General features: G+C 45.2%; 1 protein-coding gene across 1 annotated transcript; it reads right to left on the bottom strand.

The window, feature by feature from the left end:
• Positions 1-1123: 1123 nt before the first annotated feature.
• On the bottom strand, positions 1124-7083 carry LOC136157648 (cationic amino acid transporter 3-like). Its single transcript, XM_065919466.1, has 11 exons — positions 6714-7083; positions 5998-6156; positions 3944-4121; positions 3626-3738; positions 3040-3258; positions 2739-2870; positions 2542-2644; positions 2158-2354; positions 1793-1959; positions 1411-1519; positions 1124-1245 (listed from the first exon to the last, which is right to left on the bottom strand). Exons 1-11 carry the CDS (start codon positions 7081-7083, stop codon positions 1124-1126), a joined length of 1869 nt encoding a protein of 622 aa, XP_065775538.1.
• Positions 7084-16028: the final 8945 nt, after the last annotated feature.

Here is a 16028-nt window from a genome sequence, read left to right as displayed (position 1 = left end):
TGTAACTCTATGGCTGATTCGTGTCAATGTATGACAAAACCCACTGAAATGTTGTGAAGTAATTGGCCTCCAACTAATAAAAAAAAAAAAAAGAAAAGAAAAGAACTCACAGCCTGGTGATATTTCTAATTCAGTTAATCCTTTTCCATTTATTTTTTAATTCATCCAATAATTTTGCTGTTAGTTTCTTGACCTCTATCCCCGCTTCAGTCTTCTTCTTCAGTTGTTCATTCCCACAATCTTTAACTTCATTTTTACCAACATCGTGAAAGTTCATGATCTCCATTTCCAGCCTTCTCTTCTTCAGTAACCACTTTTTATCCTGACTTTTCAGTTTCACTTTCTTCCCATTCTACCCAACTGTAAGCATTTATTGACCTTTACTTCCCATTCCATTCCCCTTTCTCTAGCAATGCACTTGTTGTTACTGTGGTTTTTTTTTTTTTTTTTTTTTTTTTCAGTTAAGACCGTTCCCTCATTACACACTTTTATTTATTGTGTATCAATGTTTTGGTGACAGAAATGTAGGGAAAATGATCACTTACACGATGTTACAATATATCTCAGTAAGCTGAGGGAAGAGATTAAAATGTATATTTCTCTTTGTCATTCTTCAATAATGCAGTTTTTCTGTTGTTCTCTGATATAGCTACCCTATCTTTCTTGAGTTACTGTTTGCACTATGTATTTGTTCCTTCCTTTTCCCTTTCTATCTATTTGTGTCCTAATATTTGAAATTTAACACTAGACATGAAATATGGTTACCTGCATTTCCTTCCGAGGTCATAGTCTCTGTGTTTCCACCGGAAATAGGCATGAGAAGGTATTTCTTATATGCTCATTAATCTTTCATTACTCCCTTTAAATGATAGTCACATTGTTGTACTTTTCTGTGAAAATTGATCTTGGTGTTTACTTATGAACCATGCAATTTTCTGTATGCATATTATGCTTTGAAAAGTGTATGCAAAAACTGTACAGTATTAGTCACTTTTCCCACTAACAATAAATACAGGGTTCTAAGTGCATTCCACAGTCACAGCCCACTGAGGCTAAAATTGTCTCTTGAAGCAGAAGATCCCTCGTGTATGGAGGGATTCCACACAGCATCTATTTCTCATGGTTAAGACGATTCATCACTGGGGACGTTTTTGTCCAGCATTTGGGAGGTGGAGGCTGGTGGCTGTTGTTCATTTTTCCCCTTGAAGCTGTGTCGGATCCCATATCCAAAGTATATGATGGATCCTAGTAGGGAGATGAGACAGTGAGAAGGGAAAGCAGGTGCTCTCCCTACTTACAAATGCCCAATAGGTCTCTTATTATGGCATCTGACATATTTGGGGAGGGCTTCCAGGAAGAGGACTCGCTTCTGTCACTCAAGAGGACTCTTCACCCCAAAAAGCCACTCACCAATCCCCATCCAGATGCCAAATTGAACCCAGGTCCCAGTGTCCAACTTCATTATCAGGTAAATATTCACAAAGATGCTCACCAGTGGGAAGACAGGCAAAGCAGGGACCTGTGGGCAAAGTCAGTTCATCCATGAACACAACCCAGACATCTGAATTAGAGACTCCACCCCAGGAAGAGCAGGAAGACTCCATTTCTACTCAGGCTGTGTGTTCAGTGGCTACTGAGACTGGGTTTGTGAATCACTGAGTGTGAATCTGGGAAGGGTCCATTGGTTTTAGCAGTTCCCTTTACTCCCTGGCCCAACAAAGATGTGTAGACCTCAAAGCACACAGAATTAATTCATTCAAGGTGGACACTCTGGGCACATAAGGTCACCTACCCTGAAGTAAAGAGGAGAGGTGTCCTGGGGCTGCCTCCAGATGATGACCGTGGCCCCAGTGATGAGCAGCAGCAGCAGCACAGCCACTGTTGTGAGCACGGGGTCTCCAGAGAACACCTGGCTGGGCCGCTGGGCCAGAATCAGGCTCAGGATGGTCAGCAGGAGAACTGCAAGGGTCAAGGTGGAGGAGAACAGGCTGGACCCAGAAGACAAAGATGTCAGGACCTTGGGTCACACCCCTGAAATAGCCCACATCAGGAAGAACCATCATATCTCCAAGACTCCTTCTCAACAGCCAAAGACACAGGCTGCCAACCTACCTTGTCAATTTCAAAATACCACCAAAAAGAAACCCCACTGCTCACCGAGCAGGAAGGCACATCCATAGACAATCTGGCCAGATTTCCGGGTGGGGATGGGACTGGTAGGGTACCAGAGAGTCTTCAGAATGCTTGAGGTTCCAGCTTCAGGTACAGGTTCTGAAGGACTTGCTTCACGATCAGAAATCTCAATTTCCTCCTCTATTTTCTCATTCTTGCTTAAATTTTTGTCTGGTTGGTACCTGAAGGAGAGATATCAAAGCCGTATTCACAGCAGCCCTCTACTCATTCAAACATCAGACAGTATAATCCACCTCTTTCTTACCTTAAGCCTAGTGAGACATATAGAAGGCAGCAAGAAGACAGCAGAGGATCACCTCCCCATCACCCTAGAGTCCAAGGCTCTCAGACAAGGTTAGTGGGTCTCACCTGAGGACAAGTATGGAAACAGCCATAAGGGTGTAAGCAGGCAGGACCCCGGCTGACATGAGTTTCACCAGATCGAGGATCCTGAGGAGTGATGCCATGAACCCTAGAATGAGGGTGGGGGGAGGGAGTGAGATGTCCCTGGAAACGTTCATGTTAAAGAAATTGGTCATAGGAAAGAATGAACTTCCTTTATTCACCTGTAAGAATTCCAGAAGCCATGATGGCCATGATGGGGGGGTTGATCTGAGTAAGGCTCCGGAAAAGGAGCCCATCATCTGCCATTATGCAGATCAACTGAAACATGGGGAACATGGAGCCCAGGAGGTTGGGAGAGAAAATGGAAACACAGTGAGGATGTGGAGATGCAGGAGCGACCAGAGCATCTGCTCCCTAGTCTACATGGAGTAAGGTGTCCTTCCTTCTTGTCTCTCAATCCCAAGGGCTGGGATATCTGAGAATCTGACAGTAAATGAGGAGAAAACCAGGACACTGACCTGTATAAAAGGGTACACAGGAAGACAACAGCGATGGCATATTTGGCAGAAGCCCATCCTACATGGAGAAAAGCCTGCGGTAAGGGGCTGTAAGGGTGAATCTGGTAGTAGGGCACCATGAGGGTGAGCGCCGCTGAGACTCCAGAGTACGCCAGAAAGCAGATGAAGATGGAGATCACCATGCCCAAGGGGATGGAACGCTGAGGATTTGGGGCTTGTTTCCCTGCAGGACAGGAGGAAGTACTGGGTCAGGAAAGCATGCTGCTGTGAAAACAGAAAATCCCCTTCTCTGTTGCACATCCAAAAGCAGGATTTTGTTGCTGCTGTTCAGTCACTCAGCTGTGTCTAACTCTTTGTGACCCCATGGACTGCAGTGCGCCAGATGTCCCTGTCCTCGTCATCTCCCTGAGTTTGCTCAGACTCATTTCCATTGAGTCGGTGAAGCCATCCAACCATCTCATCCTCTGTTGCCCCCTTCTCCTATGTCCTCAATATTTCTCAGGATCAGGGTCTAACCTACCAACCCCTGTGCCCAGGGGCAACTCAGTCAGTGCCCACATCCCTGGTGGGATACACAATGACCACGTTACCTGCAGTGACAATAGCATGAACATCAAAATATGAGGTGAAAAGTATAGCTGCTCCTTGGAGAATCCCTTCAAAGCCAAAGGGCACAAACCCTCCAGAACCCAGAGGGCCCAAGCTATGGTGAGAGAAGGAAAGAGGAAGAACATGGGTGAAGTGAAGTGAGTTCAGCCATTTCTACTGGGCTCCTCCCTTCACATCACAAGTCCTGGGCCCCAGGACCCCCATCACCTGGATCCACCAGCCCAGATGTCTTTAGTCCCCACCATGTTCCCAGCTCTGCACCAACACCACCCATGCATTACCAAGAGGACCCTCCTGACCTAAAGGTGCTGCTGGATCCAGATGTGTTCAAACTGTAGTCCTGTTCTGTGAGCTGCCAGTTGTGCAGATCTCCCTTAATGACGCCAGAGAGGATCATGAAGATGGGAACAAAAAGGTTCAAGCCTGTGGACACTTTGAAAATCAGGGTTGTCACACGAGCACCCCGAACCAGTAGTCCTGTGGGAAAGATGGAATATGAGACACAAAAAGCAGACCAGTGGTTGCCAGGGCTTGAGAGTTGGGGTGGTTTGGGGCAGACCGTGGTTTGGGATAGACCATGACTGCTCAGTGGGTGGAGAAGGCAATGGCAGCCCACTCCAGTACTCTTGCCTGGAAAATCCCATGGGCAGAGGAGCCTGGTAGGCTGCAGTCAGTGGGGTCACTAAGAGTTGGACACAACTGGGCGACTTCACTCTCACTTTTCACTTTCATGCAGTGGAGAAGGAAACGGCAACCCACTCCAGTGTTCTTGCCTGCAGAATCCCAGGGACGGGGGAGCCTAGTGGGCTGCCGTCTATGGGCTCGCACAGAGTCGGACACGACTAAAGCAACTCAACAGCAGCAGTAGCAGCAGTTCAGTGGGTATACGGTTTCCTTTTGGGGAGATGACCATGTTTGGAACTAGATGGAGTGATGGGTACAACACTGTGAATGGACTAAGTATCAGTGAGTTGCACACTTTGAGGCACTTTCCTGGTGGCTCAGTGGTAAAGAATTTGCCTGCAATGCAGGAGTCACAGGAGACACAGGTTCAATCCCTGGGTTAGGAAGATCCCCTGGAGGAAGGCATGGTGACCCACTCCAGCATTCTTGCCTGGAGAATCACAAGGACAGAGGAGCTTGACAGGCTGCAGTCCACATGGTTGCAAAGAGTTTACATGACTGAATCGACTTAGTGCCCAGACACACATGTGCACTTTAAGATGGTTAATTTCTTACTGTGGCCATCATCTCACAAGGTATATCTATCAAATCATCAATTTGTACACCTTTAGTTCAGTTCAGTTCAGTTGCTCAGTCGTGTCCAACTCTTTGTGACCCCATGAATTGCGGCATGCCAGGCTTCCCTGTCCATCATCAACTCCTGGAGTTTGCTCAAACTCATGCCCATCAAGTCGGTAATGCCATCCAGCCATTTCATCCTCTGTCGTCCCCTTCTCCTCCTGCCCCCAATTCCTCCCAGAATCAGGGTCTTTTCCAGTGAGTCAGGTCTTTGCATGAGGTAGCCAAAGTACTGGAGTTTCAGCTTCAGCATCAGTCCTTCCAGTGAACACCCAGGACTGATTTCCTTTAGGATGAACAGGTTGGAACTCCTTGCAGTCCAAGGGACTCTCAAGAGTGTTCTCCAACACCACAGTTCAAAAGCATCAATTTTTCGGCCCTCAGCTTTCTTCACAGTCCAACTCTCACATCCATACATGACCACTGGAAAAACCATAGCCTTGACCAGATGGACCTTTGTTGGAAAAGTAATGTCTCTGCTTTTTAATATGCTATCTAGGTTGGTCATAAGTTTCCTTCCAAGGAGTAAGCGTCTTTTAATTTCATGGCTGTACATCTTAAACATACACAATATTGTATATCAATTACATCTCAATAAAATTGGGGAAAACAATGTGTTAGTTTTATTCTATGAGAATTTCCTCTCAATTAAAAGAAAATCTTTGGTCTCAATACAGAGGAAGAAACTTGTCATGCTAAGTAAATGTTTCTGAGCTGGGATGATTTTATCACTGAAGGAACAGTTGCCAATGCCCAGAGGCATTCTGATGATCACAGTTTAGCACCAGTACCTAGTGAGCAAGGCTGGGGATGCTATGCAACATCTGACTATGATTAAAACAAAAACAAAAACAAAAAAAAAAACCACCCTACAATATGGAGCACAGGACAGACCCAGGGTGGGAAACAATTCTCTATGTCTTGCCTCCCTTACTCATAACTCTGATCCTTCTTTCCAGTCCTAATTCTACCTTCTGCCACCTCAAGCCTTTCCCACACCAATTCCCCCCCAAACCCCACTCTTTCCACCCAATGTCTGACCCCTTCTCACCAGTCATCAGCAGCACCAGGCCCAGGGAAATAAAGTCTGGGTACGGGGCCAGGAAAGAGGGCGTATGTGGAGAGAAAGTTCTCTCTAATGCCTGAGAGATGTGGTTCCCAATGAGGCTGTCAAAGGTGTAGCTCCAAGCCCTGGTCACACAGGAAGCGGCTGCAGTGGCAGAAGAAGGGAGATTAATAGACATTAATTAAACCCATACAATACACCTTGGGATATATTTAGGGGGAAAAGAGACAAAATTCTCACTCCCAACTAGTTTCTTTTCATGGGATTGGGGAGAGAAGAATCAGATGATTCACAAAATTTAATTCACTATTTAATATGTGAGGAGATCAATGTTATGCAAGAAAAGAACACAGTGAAGTGGGACCTGGGATGGCTGGGAGATGAGTGTTGAAATTTTAAATCAAATAGTAAAGGAAAATCCCTTGAAGGCAACAGCTAAGCAAAGACTTCCATATGATGAGGGGAGGAGCATGTGGGAACTGCCTCCCTCTCACCCACCGCCTACAGTTCCCTTTCCTCTGGGTTCTTGGCCTATGTTTAAAGAAAACAGGATAGCTCAGTACAGTGAAGCTGTGGGGCTTTCTAGAGCTTTCCCTCTACAAGCTCCATAACAAAGTCTTTATGAATGAGTGAAGACCCCAGTTACCCTCCTAGTTTACTGACTCTAAAGCCCCACTTCGTCCCCCTCCCCATCATCTCACCAGCCACTAAATACAGCAAGAGGTCCCAGCCAATGACAAAGGCGCAGAGTTCTCCCATGGTGACGTAGCTGTAGAGATACGCAGAACCGGAGCATGGTACCCAAGCCCAAAGTTCGGCATAGCAGAGTCCAGACAACACAGAAGACAGGGCGACCACCAAAAAGGAGATGATGATCGCCGGCCCAGTGATGAACATGACCGTGACGCCGGCCAGGACGTACACACCAGCGCCCAGAGTCCTGCCCACACCCAAGAGCACCAGCCTGAGGATGCTCAGTGGAGCTCTGCGACTCTCAGACTCCTCCCGGGGCTCCAGTGGCCGCCTGCGAACCAGCTTCTGAACAAACTGGCGAGCATACTGACGCAGCATCCTAGACGGAGTTGAGGAGGTTACGGTCTGCTGAGAAAACAAGACACAAAGTCATCGAGCAGGTCCATCCGCCCTTGGCCCTGGGCGTCCAATTCCACGGAGCAATGGGGTGATGAGGGGCAGGCGGTACAAGGACACACGGGCAAGTTCTCCACCTCTGCGCCTTGGTTTCCTCAAACATAAATGAGACATATAATATGCTTCAAACTTGCTGGAAAGGTTGCTTAAAGAGAAGTGGGGGATGGGGGCACAGAATACGTCTTCCCGAGGGTGCCACTTTGGTTTTTGGGCTGTTTTGAGATGAAGTCAATCAAGATACTGCAGCCTAAAGAAAAGCCTTTTGCCTGTCCCTTCGTGGCTGAAAGTAATTTAGATTAGGGAACCCCTAACAGCTCCATGTCCCCAGAGAGCTATTATCAGAGAGAACTTCTTGTCTTAGAAAGGCTTGTCACCATGGAGGGGCAAACATTTGTTAACCAATGATTTGCTCTTCTCATCTTCTGTAACCAAGCGGGGCTGATCTCAGAGAGAGAGAGATAGCTGTGAGCGGCAGCTTGAAGCAAGGTCTTAGTTCTCTAACCAGGAACTGTACCTGGGCGGCCTGGATGAAAACCAGGAATCCTCCTCCTTGTCCAACATGGGCTAGAGGCTAGAAACAAGGTTTCCCTGGCTATTGCCCCCACTGAAAAATGGGAGGAAAAACTGTAAAAAAATTAAAATTAAGAAAGCAGCTTATTACTAGAGACACAACACAACAAGCAGGAGAACACACAGAGAAATAGTTTTTTGTTTTTTTAAGACAGAAGCAAGGCAGAGTTTATGCCTGTAGAGAAAAGATGTGGGCATCCCATTAACGAGTAGGATCCCCATAAAGATGCAGCTAAATTATTCATGCAGGGCAGTTCTTCTCGGTGTGTTTGCCTTTGGCCAACTATCTGGTTTCTCTTTCCACACTTGACCTGCCCTACGATCCTCCCCGTGCCCTAGATTTCTTTCTACTAGAGATCTCCCAAAAGTTTTTGAAATGCCAACCGATAGTGCTTTCTATGCACCTGTTAAAGCTATTCATGACCGAAGGGTCTCCAATTTCTGGAGCGACCAGCCAGAGACAGAAGAAACAGGTTTTATTTTGCCCACAAGTGTAAATTAACAGATTGCTGTACATCATAAGTAGCTTGAGGAGAACAGTCTTATGTTTGAAAAAACAATAATTAGAAGCCAACAATTTGCCATACAAAAGTCATAAAGATTATAATCATATTTAGCATTTCATTTGTGGGTATTAGTCACTCAGTTGTGTCCAAATTTTTGCAACCCCATGGACTGCAGCCCACCAGGCTCCTCTGTCCGTGGGATTTCCCAGGCAAGAATACTGGAATGAGTTGCCATTTCCTCTCCAGGGCATATTCCAGACCCAGGGATCAAGCTCAAGTCTCCTGCTTTGCAGGCAGGTTCTTACCGTCTGAGCCACCAGGGAAGCCCAGCAGTTCATTTAATGCCATGTAACTCACTTCTGCTCCATTTGAGTCCAGTTTTTCTATTAGTTCTGTTGACCTGGCCTGATGATTAAGGATGCCAGTGACAGGGATAGTTTCAAGAAGTCTGTGAGGTTTTTGTTAAGGCTGGTGTGATTTGTCCAGTGAGGTGAGTACCTTGATCACTGGAGATTGTGGAAGGCATACTCCAAGTGGAATGCATATTTATTTTTTACAATTTTCTATTCATTGTAAGGGCATCAATCTTGCAGCCAGGAAAGTCTTTAACCCATCAAATAAAAATGAGATTTCTCAGGGAGCCAGGAAAAGTCGGGCAGTCGTCTTGGGTGTCACAGAGCCCTGACTATTTAATCAGCAGCTATTGTTTACCCATTTTAAATTCCCTCAGTTAGGAGTAGACCTCTGCCATGCTCTTCTGTGGTGGCCCAGATGATAAAGAATCTGCCTGCAATGCAGGAGACACGGATTTGATCCCTGGGTTGAGAAGATCCCCTGGAGAAGGAAATGGCAACCCACTCCAGGATTCTTGCCTGCAGAATTCCATAGACAGAGGAGCCTGGTGGGCTACAGTCATAGCGTTGCAAAGAGTCAGACACTACTGAGTGACTAACACTTTCACTTTCAGTTGCTATGCCACAAGGATATCAGGGTGTCCAAAGTCTGACAATAAAGGTTAAGTTTTGTAGAAGAATGAACTTTATCTACATGTGCCATAATCTTCAGAGATTGTGAAATGCTCCTTATTTTCTCAACCAAAGTAACGAGAGATCTCAAAAGGAATAACAAATCACTTAGACCCAAAGAGTTCACACAGTCTGTTATCAAAAGCAGTGCTCCAAGAAAACATTGTTCTCTTAACAGACAGAGAAAATCATATTCCAGTCTGGCAACAGCTTACTGTTAATAACAACATTTATTTACCTAATTAATTTTGATTCAATTTTGGAAAGCCCTCTCTATAGATCTTGAAGAGGTAGCACTTTTGCAAAGGCATCCAAATGAAATCATAACTGCATATATGTAAAGAAAAGATATAAGAAGGCATGTTTAAAGTCTGACTGTGGACTTCCCTGCTGAGTCCGGTGGCAAAAAATCAACCTGCCAATGCAGGGGATGCAGTTGGATCCCTGAACCAGAAGATTCCACATGCTGTCATGCAACGAAGCCCATGTACCACAACCACGGAAGCCCGCACCCTGGAGCCCGGGTTCCGCAGAAAGAGATGCGACCACAATGGGAAGCCTGTACGTCGTACCTGGAGAGCCGCTCCCACTCAGACAACTAGAGAAAGCCAGCTTGCGGTGACAAAGACCAGACACAGCCAAATATTAAATAAATTAATAAAATAGTCTCTAGGGGCTTTCACATTAAAAATGTGATTGCAATGCAATTGACAAAGTAGCTGGGTTACTGCTGTGACTTAAAACACTCTCAGAAAATAACTGGAATTATGTCTGATAACATTGCACTTGTTTGTGTTGCATCTAAGGTAAAGTTGAAGGGGACATAAAGCTTAGATGAAAAAGAAGCTTTGAAAGTGAAAAAGTTAATTGCTCAGTTCTGTCCAACTCTTCGTGACGCCATGGACTGTAGCCTGCTAGGCTCCTCTATTCATGGAATTTTTCAGGCAAGAAGACTAGAGTGAGTTGCCATTCCCTTTTCCAGGGATCTTCCAACCCAGGGATCGAACCTGGGTCTTCTCAAGTAAAGTAGGAAAGAAAATCACAGGATAAAAAGAGAAAAGCGCAGTGTGTATGCTGGTGGGCTGCTTGAGAAGGAATATACTGGAGGACTCCGGGATGTAATTTTTCTACCACCCCTAGGAAATAAAGTGTGGTGTGTAGCAGGGAGCGATTTGCTGATGGTGCCAATGATGAGTCCCTGCACATGGCTTGCAGTGTTGATGAGGAAGCACTGCTGGGCTGAGGACCCGCAGGGGTTGCAGTTCAAGGAGAGCAAGAGACAGAGGGAGAGAGGACAGAGGAAAACAGAATTTGGGCTCCTTCACTGAGCAGACCTAGATTGAAACCTGTGGATCTTGGAAGCAGAGAGTGAGAGCAAGCAAGTTCTCGTGGGAAAGAGAGAGAAACTCAGAGGTCTGTAGCCAGCAGTTTGGAGTTTACCTTAAAATCCTGGGTTTCAGCATCAGGTGTTCTTGGAGAGTCAGCCGTGAGGGGTGGCTTGGCTCTGTGTGCAGGTATTGAACCCGGGTGGCCTGGGGGAAAACCAGGACTCCTAACTGCTCGTCCTCCAGCGGCCAGAGGCTAGAGACAAAGTTCCCCTGACTCTTGCCTCCATTGAAAAATGCATTTCTCAAGGGGGAAAAAATTTTTTTTAAAAATCAAAAATAGGTACAAAGTGTATTATTGGAGACTCAGCACAAGTGAGTGAGCACACAGAGGAAGTTTGTTCAGTTAGCACAGAAGCGAGGCAGAGATACACACCTGGAGAGAAAGAGTGTGGGCCTCCTCCCAGGAGGAGGAGCCCCATAGCCCACAAAAGTCAGTAAAACCATTCATACAGGGCAGTTCTTCTGCGTTTGTTAGCCTTTGGCGAATTATCTGGTTTCTTTTTCCACAGCTGCCCTGCCCTTGAATCCTCATTTTCAAGATGGGTTCCAGCTGGGAGGCCATGTGATGGGGTGGGATCCCAGCAGCTCCTATTATGGGGGGGATGCCCTCCTCCTCTCTGACCCTCAACATGTGCCCCTGTCTCCCTGGCCACAGGGCTGGGAAATCTGTCACTCTTGACCTTTAAATCAAAGAGGGTTTAGCCCTGCCATAATTGTTGCCTCAAAGTGTCCAGGAGACAAAGTCCAGCTACTCACTCTGTTCTTGCCATTTCCATCTTGAAGTGCCAACAGGAGGCTGGTTGTAAATGTCTAGCCTAGAGCCCACCTGCCTCCTTCCTCAGGAAATGTAAAAAGAAGTCTAATTGTAAATGCCCAGCCTGGAGCCCACTAGCTCCTACTTCAGGACCATATGGGGCTCCTGGGAATGAAGGCTTTTTTTCTGTTCCCTGTTCCTTTTTTAAAAGTATTTTTTTTTTAATACCAAAAACATTTTGTATTGGGGTGTAGCCAAGAAATAATGTTGTGGTAGTTTCAGGTCAACAGTGAAGGGACTCAGTCATACACATATAAGTGCCCATTTCCCGCAAACTGCCCTCCCATCCAGGCTGCACCCAACACTGAGGATCCCTGTGTCTACAGTAGGTCCTGGTTGCTTCTCCATTTTAAATACAGCAGTGTGTACATGACCTCCCAAAGTCCCTAACTATCCCCTACCCTGGCAACCATACATTCATTTCCTAAGTCTGAGTTTCTTTCTGATTTGTAAGTAAGTTCATCTCTGTCCCTTGTTTCTTGTATCCAGACTCAGCCTCCATGACCTGCCCTGAGTTGCAAAGGCCAGCTTCAAGCAGTTGCTACTCACAGAATCTGAAACTCCAATACTTTGGCCACCTGATGTGAAGAGCTGACTCATTTGAAAAGACCCTGATGCTGGGAAATATTGAAGGCGGGAGGAGAAGGGGACAACAGAGGATGAGATGGTTGGATGGCATCACCAACTCAAAGGACATGAGTTTGGGTAATCTCTGGGATTTGGTGATGGACAGGGAGGCGTGGCGTGCTGCAGGCCATGGGGTTGCAAAGAGTCAGACATGACTGAGTGACTGCACTGAACTGAACTGAATCATGGAAGGAGCAGCTTAGAAACTACCTGAGGCAAAATTAAAGGGACCAGAGACCCTTTAAAGTTTAATGTTCCTGAGGATTAGGAGACCGACTGCCTGGGATCCTGCACACACCCTGATCTGTCAGCAACTCCTCCCTTGACGGTTGCCATAAAACTCCTCACTGAACTCACCTGGGCTGGGGCTCAGTTTCAATGGCAGGAGCCTGCTCTGTCCCCTGGGCCTGACAAAGTAATAAAGCTGTTCTTTCCTCCTCCACCCAAAACTCTGCCTCTGAGGTTGGACTCCACACTGGTCTTCAGAGAGGCTGAGCTTTCAGCATCACTTCCTGTTAATGCAGGTGTAACCGACCCAGATAGAAGGAGTTGGAGGGGTGACAACCTGATCATTAGTAGACACAGGAGACCTCATTTCTATCATTCCTTTATTTATTAATTTCTTTTTGCTGTGCTGGGTCTTCACTGCTGCGTGCGAGTTCTCTCTATTTGCGGGCAGCGGGGGCTACTCTCCAGTTGGGGTGCAGGGGCTGCTGATGGCAGTGGCTTCTGGGCTCTCGAGTGCAGGCTCAGTAGTTGTGGACGCAGTCTCAGCTGCTCTGAGGCATGTGGAATCTTCCTGAACCAGGGACTGAACCTGTGTCTTCTGGATGGGCAGGTGGATTCTTATCCACTGAACCACCGGGGAAGTCCCCTAGACCTCATTTCTTCTCAGGAGAATTTGCCTGACACCTGGTCTGGACCTGGTGATTTGGAGAGACTCCAGTTGTCTCCTTTAACTAAGTAGGTCTTAACTTTTTTTGTAGTGAAACAAGTAAAGTGTACATTTAATCCATGTATCTTATACGGGTACATATTTTATGCATATTGATTATACATGTATAGACATACTTCACTATTTACCAATGTTGCATTTTTTACAAATTGAGGATTTGTGGCCACTGTGTTGTCAGTTAATGTTCACCATATCTTAGAAAGGAATATTTTTAAATCAAGGTATGCACAGTATTTTTTTTTTTTTTTTTACAGATTGTTATTTCTCACACTGAAATCAGATTGATTACATTCTTTGCAGCCAAAGATGGAGAAGCTCTATACAGTCAGCAAAAACAAGACCGGGAGCTGACTGTGGCTCAGATAATGAACTCTTTATTGCCAAATTCAGACTGAAGTTGAAGAAAGTAGGGAAAACCACTAGACCATTCAGGTATGACCTAAATCAAATCCCTTATTATTAGACAGTGGAAGTGACAAATAGATTTAAGGGACTAGATCTGATCGACAGAGTGCCTGATGAACTATGGATGGAGGTTCATGACATTGTACAGGAGACAAGGATGAAGACCATCCCCAAGAAAAAGAAAGGCAAAATGGCTGTCTGAGAAGGCCTTACAAATAGCTATGAAAAAAAGAGAAGCGAAAAGCAAAGGAGAAAAAGAAAGATATACCCATTTGAATGCAGAGTTCCAAAGAATAGCAAGGAGAAATAAGAAAGCCTTCCTCAGTGATCAATGCAAAGAAATAGAAGAAAACAACAGAATGGGAAAGACTAGAGATCTCTTTAAAAAATTAGAGATACCAAGGGAACATTTCGTGCAAAGATGGGTAGAATAAAGGACAGAAGTGTTAGAAATAGACCTAACAGAATCAGAAGATATTAAGAAGAAGTGGCAAGAACACACAGAAGAACTGTATAAAATAGATCTTCATGACACAGATAATCACGGTGGTGTGACCTAGAACCAGAAATCCTGGAATGTGAGGTCAAGTGGGCCTTAGGAAGCATCACTATGAGCAAAGCTAGTGGAGGTGAGAGAATTCCAGTTGAGCTATTTCAAATCCTAAAAGATGATGCTATGAAAGTGCTGCACTCAATATGCCAGCAAATTTGGAAAACTCAGCAGTGGGCATGGGACTGGAAAAGATCAGTTTTCATTCCAATCCCAAAGAAACGCAATGTCAAAGAATGCTCAAACTATCGCACAATTGCACTCATCTCACACGCTAGCAAAGTAATGCTCAAAATTCTGCAAGCCAAGCTTCAGCAATACGTGAACTGTGAACTTCCAGATATTCAAGCTGGTTTTAGAAAAGGCAGAGGAACCAGAGATCAAATTGCCAACATCTGCTGGATCACTGAAAAAGCAAGAGAGTTCCAGAAAAACATCTATTTCTGCTTTACTGACTATGCCAAAGCCTTTGACTGTATGGATCACAATGAACTGTGGAAAATTCTGAAAGAGATGGTCATACCAGACCACCCGACCTGCCTCTTGAGAAATCTGTATGCAGGTCAAGAAGCAACCGTTAGAACTGGACATGGAACAACAGACTGGATCCAAATAGGAAAAGGAGTACATCAAGGCTGTATATCATCACCCTGCTTATTTAACTTATAAGCAGAGTACATCATGAGAAACGCTGGACTGGAAGAAGCACAAGCTGGAATCAAGATTGCTGGGAGAAATATCAATAACCTCAGATATGCAGATGGCACCACACTTATGGCAGAGAGTGAAGAGGAACTAAAAAGCCTCTTGATGAAAGTGAAGGAGGAGAGGGAAAAGTTGGCTTAAAGCTCAACATTCTGAAAACTAAGATTATGGCATCCGGTCCCATCACTTCATGGCAAATAGATGGGGAAACAGTGGAAACAGTGGTTGACTTTATTGTTTTGGGTTCCAAAATCACTGCAGATGATGGTTGCAGCCATAAATTTAAAAGACGCTTACTCCTTAGAAGGAAAATTATGACCAAACTAGACAGCATATTAAAAAGCAGAGGCATTACTTTGCCAACAAAGGTCCATCTAGTCAAGGCTATGGTTTTTCCAGTAGTCATGTATAGATGTGAGAGTTGGACTATAAAGAAAGCTGAGCGCCAAAGAATAGATGTTTTTGAACTGTGGTGTTGGAGAAGACTCTTGAGAGTCCCTTGGACTGCAAGAAGATTCAATCAATCCATCCTAGAGGAGATCAGTCCTGGGTGTTCATTGGAAGGGCTGATGTTGAAGTTGAAACTCCAATCCTTTGGCCACCTGATGTGAAGAGCTGATTCATTTGGAAAGACCCTGATACTGGGAAAGATTGAGGGTGGAGGAGAAGGGGACAACAAAGGATGAGATGGCTGGATAGCATCACTCACTCAATTGACATGAGTTTGAGTAAACTCTGGGAGTTGGTGATGTACAGGGAGGCCTGGTGTGCTGCAGTTCATGGAGTGACAAAGAGTTGAACATGACCTAGCAACTGAACTGAACCGATTTCTCACTTAGAGTGTAATATAACATAACTTACACATGCACAGGGAAACTTAAACAATTATGTCTCTTTTCATTGCAATTCTTTTTATTCAGGTGGTCTGGACTCAACCAGCAATATTTCCAAGATATGCCTGTATGAGTGATCTTTTTGAATTAATTAACGAATCTCCTGTTTGGGTCATACCATTTATTTTATTTTATTGGCTGTACTTTGAAGTTCACTGGATCTTAGTTCCCTGACCAGGGATAGAACCTAAGTATCCGGCAGTGGGAACATAGAGTCCTCATCACTAGAACACCAAGAAACCCCCTCTACTAATATTACAGAGAGTGCACCATTTTATTTCCTGGAGAGCTGCCCACATTCCAGTTTTGGCTGACTGTGTTTTCAGCTGAAATGTGAATCTGTCCCTTATGTCTGCTATGAGGTGGTAGTTCATCCAAAATTTGATTATATTCTTTTTTAAAAAACATTATTAATTTATTTATTTATGT

This window comes from Muntiacus reevesi, chromosome 2 (assembly GCF_963930625.1).
Source record: "Muntiacus reevesi chromosome 2, mMunRee1.1, whole genome shotgun sequence".
Lineage (NCBI taxonomy): Eukaryota > Metazoa > Chordata > Mammalia > Artiodactyla > Cervidae > Muntiacus > Muntiacus reevesi.
The sequence above is the reverse complement of the archived record's forward strand: the minus strand, read 5'-3'. Positions and strand labels throughout refer to the sequence as shown.

What these genes read in the sequence shown, in the direction of transcription:
- LOC136157648 (XM_065919466.1), bottom strand. Translation starts at nt 7,083, where the DNA reads ATGCTGCGTCAGTATGCTCGCCAGTTTGTTCAGAAGCTGGTTCGCAGG. An exon ending in TCATGCTATTGTCACTGCAG is followed by an intron (nt 3,259 to 3,625) that starts GTAACGTGGTCA and finishes CCTGTCCTGCAG; the next exon opens with GGAAACAAGCCCCAAATCCT. An exon ending in TGGCATCTGGATGGGGATTG is followed by an intron (nt 1,246 to 1,410) that starts GTGAGTGGCTTT and finishes TCTCCCTACTAG; the next exon opens with GATCCATCATATACTTTGGA.